Source organism: Ruditapes philippinarum, unplaced genomic scaffold (genome assembly GCF_026571515.1).
Source record: "Ruditapes philippinarum isolate M1 unplaced genomic scaffold, ASM2657151v2 ctg980_1_1_1_1, whole genome shotgun sequence".
Classification (NCBI taxonomy): domain Eukaryota; kingdom Metazoa; phylum Mollusca; class Bivalvia; order Venerida; family Veneridae; genus Ruditapes; species Ruditapes philippinarum.
Genome location: NW_026859330.1, coordinates 28,856 through 41,562, shown reverse-complemented (window position 1 = coordinate 41,562; position 12,707 = coordinate 28,856). Strand labels below are relative to the sequence as shown.

The following is a 12,707-nucleotide window of genomic DNA, read 5'->3' as shown; positions in this document are numbered from 1 at the left end:
AATAAAATTTTGTTGCAAACAATCATTCGTCTTCATTCATTGGTACATGTACTTGCATTTCCTTTTTTGTCGCACGTCCGTGAGCATTTATAAACATTTTTTTCTATCCCTGCTTTCTTTCGTTTGGACAAGCTGTGCAAAGTTAAAAGAACATCCGTTAATCATTATCGTAAACAAAGTAACTGGAAGACACATTTAGATAAAAGTTGCAATTGCAATACATGTAGAAATCTAAAGTCCATTAAAATCATAAGTGTTTATTAACAAGTAAAGCCCATACAGAGTTCATGGTCCATAATTATGTAGATAAAATATACGAGTATGCAGATGATTTTGATTGTGTGATAGAATTGACAATCGGTATTAAAAGGAAAGCAATTTCTCAATTATTAAAAAAAATACTTTATCAGGAATAGAATCATCTTTATTTTTTTCTTGTAGTCGATGCATTATTAACATTTAAAGGCCCATATTATGCCTCAGAAATGCTTATTATGCTATTTCTCAAAAGCCTTTGATTTTGGTGTCCAGCTTTTGTTTCCAGAATGTTACTGATTGGCCAAGTACCTGATACATATTTTGCTTCTGTTGCTTTTGATAATTAGTATAGTAATAGTAATATAGGGAAACAATATTAATTACTGAGACATGATGTGCCTTTAAAGTATCATGCTCACAATGACTATAAGTATTTTTTTTAAAATATATAGTCATGTAACTATTAGAAACAACAACAAATCAGCAAACGAACAAAGAAACAAGACACTCTTTAATGTAAACTAGACTTACGTCTCGCATGACTTATTCTTGTAAGCTCGTTGAGTGATATTCCAAATATGTTTTGAAGCGCAGATTCTATCCTTCCAACAATAACCTGAGACAACTGCATTTGTCGTGTTTTTATATATAGAAACGGATCAGCACATCTTTGTTCAATTGTCGACCATTTTGTGCATCCCCAGTCAATAGAAAATCCTTGATAGTCCGTTGCTACTACAGTCACTTTTCCTGACCAGTTGTCCCCTAAAATATTGTTTATTATATTGATAATGTGTCATTTTATATTTAAGTATGTGTAACTTTTCTGCTACAGTACTTTTTTGGTATAGCCCTGGCTCCAAAAATATAAATCCACTTTTTACCTTCAGGCAAAACATAATAAGTATTTCATTTGTAATAGATAGCAATGAATGCAACATATAATGTTGAATTTGCAAGGTATAAAGACATATTTCTAATTGCATATGAATGACAAAGACACATCCAGAACAAGAATGTGAAACGGTTGGCGAACAGTGCACATTTCACATGTGTACATTCGGAAAGCACGGGAATAACTTAACATTAAGGAGAAACTCGCCAATGTATTTTCTAACATTGAATTCATTTTCATAAGAAAGACTACATATTTAAAGTAAGAGTGGAATTCGTTTTACCAATAATATCTTTGCCGGAAAACTTTCCAGGGCCTGTCACAGTGAAAATCGATGTCATCTTATTACACAGATTACGATTTCTGTAATAAAGGTATCATATTTATATGCCTCATTAATCATTTAAAAGTGCATGTTCTCTCATTAATTATTATGTTCTATTTATTTCATGCCTTGTTTCAGGTACTTCTGAACACAATTTATATTTTGCTTAATACTGATACAGTAATAATAATTCTAACACACATACTATAGTTACCAAACAAGACATATAGATATGGCCGAATGGCCGAGAAGTTAACGCGTAGGACTTGTTAACTGGTAATCTAAGTATTACTTGCCTAAAGTTTAAACACCTCTAGGTGCAAGTCGTTTTTGTCTAGAGTAAAAACATTTACATTTACTTAGTATTGCGCATTACTGGTTTGATTCGAAGTTGTGATTATAAGCTAATGCTTTCTTCACGTGTAATCAAACTAAGATATACATGATTTTTATATATATTTGCATGTTCTTAGTATATGATAACAGAAACACGTTTAGGTCATCTGCCCGAATATTTGATAATTTTGCTTATTTTAAGAGTAGATCATCAATCAAGTTTATCAAGGCTTTTTCTCTGCTGTTCATCATGTTAATAATGATATCATATCAAATGTCGGTTTGCAAAAGTTATATTTCATTATTAAAAACGGCATTTCCATTATAATACAATTTCTATCATATACATGTACCACCGTGCCAATTAAATATATTTAAGTTTCCCAGTATACTGACCAATTATGTAATTAAAACTTTTCTCATGGATTCATGATTCAAAAATACATTTCCATCAGGTACAAACAATTGAGTGTAATCCGAGAAGTCCTCTGCAATCGCCCAACTACATGGTACCTTATGAAATTGATAAAACCATGGACCAAGCCACTGAAAAGTTAACAATAGCATATTTTATGTTCCAATCGCAAAAGAACTGTCAATCTATCATTGAATCATCATGAAATGCACATATATTTCATTTTTGATACTTGAAAATAAAGGTTAGCCAATTTCTTGGATGCATTTATATTGTGTTTAATATAAGTAGTTTTATAAATATAATTGTACTAAAGATAACTAAAAACAACCGTCTTCAACAGTAAGGTAATACGACAATACTTTATTGCCCCAAACCCTTCAAGAAGCGACTCAGCTTAGTTTCGCCTTAGAATAAATAAAGAAAATGAATAAACGAATAAATATAGATAAATAAATAAATACATAAATAAATGATAAAAAAATAAAGAAATAACCAACTGCATTTAAATTGAATCCAGGCATTGGCGGAGGCTGAACGCTAAGTCTTTCTTTGACAGTTCTTCGAGCGATTCCTGTCATAAAGGTAGGTACATTCTATCTGAATGTCTGTATTTCGCCCGTCGCTAAAACAATGGCTGCCAAAACCAGCACAACTATAGTTATCTCGCTCATTATCCTTTGTGATCTGTTTCATTTTGAAATAATAATAATAATAATTTTTATTATAATAATATATAGGTTTACTGTTGCGAATCCCAGGTAATCCTCGCATGTATCAGTGCTATTCACTGGACATGTAAAAGAACCAAGGAATCTATTCAATGAGAGCTTGGGACTGGTTCCCGGATTCCCTTGTATCTCATAGCTGTCTTTAGAGTCTGCTGAGGTAAGGACCCTTCTTGAAATAAGTGATTGAACTTTCGTAGGTTATCATTGACCGCTCGGTCTAAAGAAAATAAATCAATAATAATAATAATAATAATAACAATAAATTTAATAATGATAATAATAATAATAATAAATTTGAAAATACTTATAATAATGATAATAATAGTACCAGTAGGAATAAATAAATAAATTAATAAATCAATTAATTAATGATTTAATTTAATACATAGATAAATAAAATCACTGTTAACAGTAACAGTGTTTGCACAATCTTAACTTAAATATAACCAAACAGTCTTATAATCATATCGAGCAATAAGACAGCTGAAATCTAGCTTTTTTTTATTGAAGCAGACTCGAAAGTGATTAATACAAAATGCAAGAACTTGTTTCGCAATCGAGCTTAAATAAATATGTTTAAACCAAACCAAACCATAGCTTGAGTGATCAAAACTTGCCAGTGTAAAACATTTTGGTAAGCGAATTTTCTTTAAATATGTAATTTTAAACAAATTGGAAATTCAAACTTGTAAATGAATATAAATTGATTGCAAACTATCAAGATACATACATGTACCCATGAAATAAGAAACATTACTGTTTTATATATATACATTGAATTAAATATTTTCTAATTTTACGGGTGCATGTATGTATCTCGATAGTTTTCAATCACTTTATATTCATTTACAAGTTGAAAATTCCAATTTGTCTGTTATAAGTTATAATATCGTATTAATTTTAATAATATCGTAATAACAAAAATGAGCCAAATATTAAAGAAAGTAACAAATATATAGTCAATACATTCATAAAGATAATAATTTTTTTAAAATAAGAAGATCAAAATGCTTTTTACATACCTGAAAGAATACAGAAAATTTGCTGGCGTTTCGGCAACGTATCCGCTTGAAGTGCCAGATCAAATTACATTGCAGTTTTATATAGGTCAGCATTTCAAATTAATGCAAGTTTATTTCCTTTTATTATACAACAGCATCTGTAAATCAAATCCATCATTTTCATAATTTTTAAGTTCAGATGATGTATGTTATTGCACCATGCTAGTTTATACGTCTAGGTCTCATCCCTACCTTTAAATCATAAAACAACAACACAGTTGTGCATTTCGAGAATGGATTATTGAGAGAAACAGCATAAAGAAGGCAGACATAACCAAATTATATGCATGGTGAAACATAAACATGTATACATATTTTTTATATATTAATAAATACACTTGCAAGTGCTGCATTATTTAAAAGTAATTCGGATTTTAACAAAGTAAATAACAACACTGACAAAATTCCACAGTTACAATCATGAGAAACTTGTGCCAGACAATAACAATATGCAGACAAACCAAGTTAATCGCGAGCGGGCTGCGCCACCCTTCTGGAAGAATTACATATTGTATAAAAAATACCACAATCCAGCAGCGGCAAAGATGACCCAGGCTCTGTCCGGTCATAAAGCCGCTTTCATCAACTCTGGGTTTAGATCACATCTGCTCTGAGTAGCCATGAATTACAACATGCATAACAAAATTTACGAACATCAACAAATAATGCTTTTAGAACCATATTCACGATGCTATAACAAAGTCATCAACATTTCGAAAGACTAAATTTGAATTTGAAAAGATAATAGCTGTTCTCTGTGAGATACTCGATAGAAACTGAACATAAGTCACGCCCTGTGACTATTTATACTCCGACGCAGTCGAGCAAAAACTAACCAATCCAATTGTGTTACCACGGTAAGGACAAGATAACAATTATCCGCTAAACGTTGTAACGCGGATAATTTGAAATAATTTCGTAATGTTCGAATATACATACAGTTCAAAATGTAATATATACTGTACAATTGTCAATTTATTATATTAATAAAATAGCAAATAATGTTTACTCAAATATCATCACGATGTAATTTAACATGCTTAAGTATATTTTTTTAAAAATAGCGATATTTGTTTTCAAAGATATTGATAAGAGGGAGCGCAATACACTTAATAAACGATACTCTTGTCATCTCACTGCATAATATAATATATATTAGATCTGTTTTTATAAAAATTGACTTTTATTTATTTATACTATACTTATATCATGACATTGTTGTCATGTAAATTCCGATTGTACAATCACTGTTTAAAGATTGGCATACTGTATGAGTAAAATTTATCAAATCTTTTCTTGCATAGCAGACTGGCGTTTCCGTTAGTTTTACCCATGCCGGAAATTTCATCTGGCATGGGGGGGGGGGGGGTTCCAGATGAGTCGCGTGCTGTACAATGGCACGCTTAGGATGACGTCATTTTACCGTTATGAATGAAATTGCAATTTCATACGCTGTTGTAAGAAAGTAGTTACGGTTGTCTTGATATAAATTTCTATTGACAATAAAGATAAAACATTTAAAATATAATGGAATATGGTAGAATATGCAAGAAAAAATATCTGACATATGTTTGCAGTTCGGATCGGAATATCCGTCCCTCGGTTTCCCGCCCATGGGCAGTAACTCGGCAAGCCTCGTTACCGCCCAATGGGCGGGTCACCTCAGGACGGATATTCCAATCCGAACCGAAACATATGACAGATATTATTAATGTTATCTGATCTTATTTTATCTTGAAGTAATATAATGCCCATCCAAGGACAAATAGTGAGTCAACTAGTGAAAATAAAAAAGTTTTTATTTTGCCATAATTCCTTTTAATTCTATAATTGTATTTGGATAAACAATAAATAATGCAAGGGTCCAAGCAAAATTTCTATAACAGTAATTAGTATTTACCTGTAACGTTCAGATTATAAAAAAGATGTTGGTCAAACTCTTTTTTAACAGTCAAACGTTTGAAATGTAAAGACAATTCAGCTAAACTTGATTATGAAAATATGAGCATAATGCCACTTTAAATGGAATTCACTTAGAAAAAAGAATATAAAGATAATAGACATTGTAAGAAGAATTATTATAATGGTTGTTTTTGGAAAAAATATAGGGGTCGTCAACTAAAAGCCTTACCCACTATAGATCCTTATGTTACAAGATTTAGCGCGTTTTGAATTGACCTTATCAATATATTATACCAAGGCTGAGAATTAGAAGTTTTTTTCAATCATATGCTAACGAGTTTATTAAGAAACTTTTAAACTTTTATTTATTTCAAATTTTTTATGACACAATTTGCATACTACAAGAAACAAGCGATATATCAGTTTAGTATACAAAATATTATCCTTAACACACTTTCATTTGAATTTTAAAAAAGAAATAGGACACCATTCTTTCTAAAATAGTTACTTAAAATAAAACAGTCTGAAAAAGAAAACAAATAAATATGCTCTGAATCAAATTGATAATTTTATGTGATTTTAGTCGAGTTTGAGTGAAAGCTCGATAACGCATTCTTTTTAGGTCATATTGCTCAATCAAAATGATGATTCCGGAGAACCGGAATGTCGGTATCCGAATATTTTTTATACAATTTACGACCTATATCAAACAGTACACTTATCTCGGAAAAAAAAATCGAATCAAAATATGTTGTGCATGTCAGCTTATTCTTTCATGCCATTTGATCGGATCACAATTCATAGATGATGCAAAACTATCATGATGTTTGAACTGTTCTACTTTTTATCCTCATTAAAGGTATTCATATCAAACAGTTTATCATAAATACAAGGCAAGTATATGTAATTATTTCAAACTATTAAGATTAGTGATGAAAACGTTATATATTGAAAATATCCATTTCAAAATCATCAACTTACCTTGCATTACCGGTCTTTAAATAGAATCTACATCATTAACATATGAGGGCCCCGATAATATTTATAACATTTGGCCCAAACCTTTTGTATATTTACATTAATTTAATGTATTTATGTAAAATTGTGAAAAAATTATGTATGTTTATATATATATATATATATATATATATATATATATATATATATATATATATATATATATATATATATATATATATATATATATATGAATCAGGAGTTAGGTCGAATTAGGTCATTTATATGAGAAATAACGTTTTTAAGTAGAATTTCTAATTTTAGAATTTATCTCAATTTATAACGTTCTTTTAATAATAAAAAATACACAAAATTCAAGCAAATAATTTGATGAACAACATAGATGTGTTTATATTGTCTTAACTGTTACGAGATCCAAAATCGATATTTTTTTCTAATTAATTGTTCTACTTTTCGTTATCGTATAATAATAATTCGACCTCACGAAAAACTATTTATGATTTGGTACTTAGGTTGATTTGTTCAATTGTTTGACCTTATGACTATATAGTTACAATATATTTTGTACGACTATCAGTACTACTTTATAATACTGTCGAAACATACATTAGTCGAATTTATTGAATGTGCCACATGGTATATAGAAATTAGGTCTTAGCGTAAAATTTATCCATTTATATACATGAAAATTTCGGATGAATACAAAATATAAAATATCTGTTTTTATTCCATCATATATATTTCTTTAAGTAATATCAGACTAATGTCGAACAAATATTTAAATGCATGATTAAATTTAATATATCACGTACTCAGGCCGATTCCAAATGAGAAAAATTATCACATACATGTATATTGAAATGTATCAGGGGAAATTAACAGAATGTACAGACTCGATCAAACCAAGTCTGCAGTTCTCTTGAAATTTTGTTGCGATTAATGCTTCCGATGGATCACTTTGTTTCCTGATTTTTAGAAATAAGTCCTAAGTGGAAAAGAAAAGATACTGAACCCAAGAAATCGTAATTATTTCGCAAATTATTTTTATCGCTTAAAATTTGTAAAAAAAAATCTTGAATTTAGTAAGATAAGATATCTTTATCATTTATATATTCCGGACTTAGTTCATATCTAAATAATTTGAATCGAGTATATTGATAGTGATACTGGTTACTTAAAACTTAGTGCACGTTTTGGATCAGTAGATTACACGGTATTTAGTCTAAATAAGATAAGCGTTCAGTCAAGATACAGAATGCTCATTTTAGAAAGTTTTTTTTTTGCATTTTTTAGGGACATACATCTAAATGTCACTTACTTGTTTTATTATGCGGTTATACATTGCTGGATATTTTTGACTATGTATTTATACTCATTCTATAATTGTAAATAAGAACAGACTGCTGTATGATACTCAGGATTATAAGACATGTTCATATTTAATATTTTCCAGGCTATAGTCGACCTTATTGAATGTGTCACTGGGTACTTAGAAATAAGCTCTTTGAACAAACTTTTGCTACTTATATCAATGATGAGTTTGCATGGATGCAAAATATCAAATATTTATGTTATAAATAGTTTTCGATTAGATGAAAGCAATAATGCTTCTTCCAGCATATATATTTACTTTGAGTAATAGTAGACTTATGTCGAAAAACTTATTAAATCACAGAAGTCGTTAAAAATAGTCAAAAGATGTTTTTCATGTTTTTAATTTGTAATAAAAATAAATTATCATAATTCAACGTTTGTATTAGTTACCTTATCCGTTTATTTTTCTTTGTCATACGAAAAGCTTTCAGTTGAGATATAGAATATCATTTTATAAGTATTTTTCGCGTTCTGATCAATACATGCATGTCCCTGTTAGACACTTGTTTGACATGACCTTAAGCCAGGAGATTTATTTTTCAGTAATACATTACTGGATAAATGTATTTTATTCTTTGGATTATCAACTTTGTTTACATATCTATAGATTAAAGACTGCTATATAATACTCAGGAAGGAAACACATGATTATATTTAATATATCACTTTCTTAGGTCTTGGTCAAAGAAGACACATTATCACATAATTATATTGAATATCGTTTGCAATTTGTAAAGAAAGTATGTTAGATCCCAGTAAGATAAGACATGTTGATCATTTATATATTGCAGACATAGGTCGTATAATAGAAAAATTTGTATCAAAGATATTGAAAGTGAAACTGGTTACTTAAAAATAGTACACGTTATCGATCAGTAAATAATGCGGAATCTTGACTGAATTTAGCGTTTGCATGTTCGAAATAAATTATTAGTTTTAGCGTCTTTGATACTCTAATTGTTCTTAAACTATTTATAAGAAAAGCGTTCAGTCGATATACAGAATGTTCATTTCATAGAGTATTTTTGGCATCCACTTAAACACATACATGTACATGTTGATGTTAAGCACTTGTGTGTATGGCCATCTTGGAGCTTAATTATGCGGTTATACATTGCTGGATATTTGTTTCTTTGTATTTATGCTCCTTGTATAATTATTAATAAAGAAAGCACTGCTGTATGATATTCAGGAATTTAAAACATATTCATATTTAATATTTTCCATACTTGAGTCGAATTAATTGAATGTGTCACTGAGTTCTAAGCAAATAGTTCGTGGCGCAAAAGTTATACATTTTTATAAATGATAATTTCGGGTTTATACAAAATACAAAATATTTATGTTCTAAATAGTATCTGATTAGATGAAAGCAAAATTATGTTTCTTACATGATATATATTAACTTTGAGTAATAGCAGACTTATGTCGAACAAATTATTAAATCGTAAAGACGTTAATGATAGTCAAATGATGTTTATGCATGTTTTTTAATTTGTAAATATAAATCTTATCTTATTTAAGCGTTAATGTTAGTTACATTTATCCGTCGGATGAAAAGCATAAAATTTTCATTTTATACAGTATTTTTCGCTTTCTGTTTACCAACAGCTTGTTTTTCGTGGCTTTCAGTCAGGAGATTTGTTAAACAGTACTACATTTCTGGATACTTGTTTCTTTATATTTATAATGTTTGTATACCTACTTATAGATAATGGAATGCTATTGTCGATTCAAATATGATCGAGAATGGGAAATCCTAAATACAAAAGTACATAGGGGTGGCAGGAATAAGTCAAATACGAAAATGAACTAGAAGGAAAAACAGTTTACAGAAATATTATCTGGCCCGTTAGTGTAGTGGTTTGTGTACTTGTTTTGCATGCGGAAGGTCTTAAGTTCAAATCCCATATTGTTAATACTTTTTTCTACGGTTAATACTTTTATAAAGTCTTTTCAGTGTTTTTTTCTTCAATTTTTATCCTTCATTTATAATTTATTTATTTATTTACTTGTTTATTTTTTATATATGTTTTCCACAATTTTATTTACGACAGTGTTATAACATATATATAATAAGATTTAATTCAATTCAAATTTTTCAGCAATTCAAGTTATGCGCCCTCTGTCGCTATCTCAGTCGCGTGCTCGCTGGCAGTATCCGTACCTTCATATTCTGTCCATCTCCTTATTGACAGCACTGTCTGATACGTAGTACCTGCTCTCTACGGTCTCCACATGTTTGACACATGATTAACAGTCATGAGACTATATACATGTAACGAATAGTAACATGGAACCTTCAAAACTCTTTCAATAACCGCTTTTGCGTGTTCGCAATAAAATAGATGATTTTCTTTGCACGCCATTATGACAAAATCTCGACTCAATTGTAAAACACCTGAGGTGTGTAATTTATATGCATGACAAAAAACACGAAATACCCGTTCATTGAAACAATATATCATAAAAAATAGAACTACTGGGATTTGAACCCGCACAAGTATGATTGAGAGACCAACGGGCTAACACTATACACTACAGCGTCTCAATACAAAGACTTTGCTCAATAAGTATAACTGTACTATTCTTGCACACTTTACTTACCTTTTTTGAAGTGCATCGATCCGTACAATATTTACAACGGTTCCGAAATAAATAAACTTCAACAGTACATGATACTCAGGAAGGAAAAACATAATCATGTTTGATATATTCCGTAGTAAAGTCGACTCAAAAGAAGAATTTTATCGCATATATTGAATATGTCAATGGTAACTTAGAAATAAGTGTTTAGTGAAAATATAAGCTGTCGGAAAATACTTAACTCAAGAAATCGTAATTCTTTCGCAAACATTTTGATTGCGTTGAATTGATCAAGAAAGTATCTAGTATTTCAGTAAGATCAGACATGTTTATCATTTATATATTCCGGTCTTAGGTCGTATAAAAAGAAGAATTTGCATCGATTATGTTGAAAATGAAACTGGTTACTTCAAACTTAGTGCAAGTTTTTGATCAGTGAATAACACGGTATCTAGTCTGAATTAAGTGTTTACATCTTCGAATTAGTTTAAGTAGTTTTAGCATCTTGATATTCTCATTTTTATAAAAAGCTTTCAGTCGAGATACAGAATGTACATTTCATAAAGTATTTTTACATCCTCTTAAACACACACATGGTGATGTTAAACATTGTTTGTGTGGTCATCTAGGAATATTATAATGTGGTAATACATTGCTGGATATCTGTTTCTTTGTATTTATGTTCATTCTATAATTGTTATTAAAGACCGCATTGGTGTATGAGACGTAGGAATATAAAAAAATCATTTTTGATATTTTCCACACTTGAGTCGAATTTATTGAATGTATCGCTAAGAACTAAGTAATTAGCTTCTAGCGGAAAACTGATCCATTTCTATGAATGAAGTTTTTAAATGAATACGAAATATAACCTATTTATGATATAAATAGCATCAGCTTAGATGAAAGCAATAATGCTTCTTCCAGCATACATGTATATATTTACTTTTAGTAAAAACAGACTTATGTCGAACAAATTATGAAATCGTTAAAGTCGTCAAAGAAAGTCAAAATATGTTTTTCCATGTTTTAAATTTGTAACTAAAAACTCTTATCTTAATTCAGCGTTCGTCTTAGTTACTTTTATCCGTTTTTGTGTCGCCTTTACGGAGTAGTGGCGACATATAGGGATCACTTCTCCGTCGTCTGTCTGTCCGTCTGTCTGTCTGTCTGTCTGTCTGTCTGTCCGTCCGTCCGTCACAAAACTTGTCCGGACTACTCCTCATAAACTACTGGTGCAATTTCATCCAAACTTTACAGGAATGATCAGTACCAAGTCTAGTTGTGTATATTGTCAGCATTTTCCGGTTCAATGATTTCTGTCAGAGTTATGGCCCTTTAGTAATTTTTAATTTTAAAGTTTGTCCGGACTACTTCTCTTATACCACTAATGCAATTTCAATGAAACTTTACAGGATTGATTTGTAGCTCAAGTCCTTGCGCATATTGCACAGGTTTTCCGGTTGAATGATTTTTGGCCGAGTTATGGCCCTTTGATAAAAAGGTTTCTTTTTCTGTGTGTTGCCAGATACACAAAAGCTTGTCCGGACTACTCCTCATAAACTACTGGTGCAATTTCATCCAAACTTTACAGGAATGATCAGTACCAAGTCTAGTTGTGCATATTGTCAGCATTTTTCGGTTCAATGATTTTTGTTTGAGTTATGGCCCTTTAATAATTTTTATTTTAAAGTTTGTTCGGACTACTTCTCTTATACCACTAATGCAATTTCAATTAAACTTTACAGTATTGATCTGTAGCTCAATTCCTTGCGCATATTGCACGGGTTTTCCGGTTGAATGATTTTTGGCCGAGTTATGGCCCTTTGATAAAAAGGTGTTTTTT

The 12,707-nt window shown here is 30.2% G+C and overlaps 1 protein-coding gene across 1 annotated transcript; it reads right to left on the bottom strand.

Moving 5' to 3' along the window:
• Positions 1–1,512, bottom strand: LOC132756109 (uncharacterized). Its single transcript, XM_060747099.1, has 3 exons — positions 1,437–1,512; positions 790–1,023; positions 1–132 (listed from the first exon to the last, which is right to left on the bottom strand). The coding sequence occupies exons 1-3, from the start codon at positions 1,492–1,494 to the stop codon at positions 104–106; spliced, it is 321 nt and encodes a 106-aa protein (XP_060603082.1). The 5' UTR covers positions 1,495–1,512; the 3' UTR covers positions 1–103.
• Between the last annotated feature and the right edge of the window lie 11,195 nt (positions 1,513–12,707).

What these genes read in the sequence shown, in the direction of transcription:
- LOC132756109 (XM_060747099.1), bottom strand. Translation starts at nt 1,494, where the DNA reads ATGACATCGATTTTCACTGTGACAGGCCCTGGAAAGTTTTCCGGCAAA. An exon ending in TTCCGGCAAAGATATTATTG is followed by an intron (nt 1,024 to 1,436) that starts GTAAAACGAATT and finishes ACAATATTTTAG; the next exon opens with GGGACAACTGGTCAGGAAAA. An exon ending in AAGAATAAGTCATGCGAGAC is followed by an intron (nt 133 to 789) that starts GTAAGTCTAGTT and finishes AACTTTGCACAG; the next exon opens with CTTGTCCAAACGAAAGAAAG.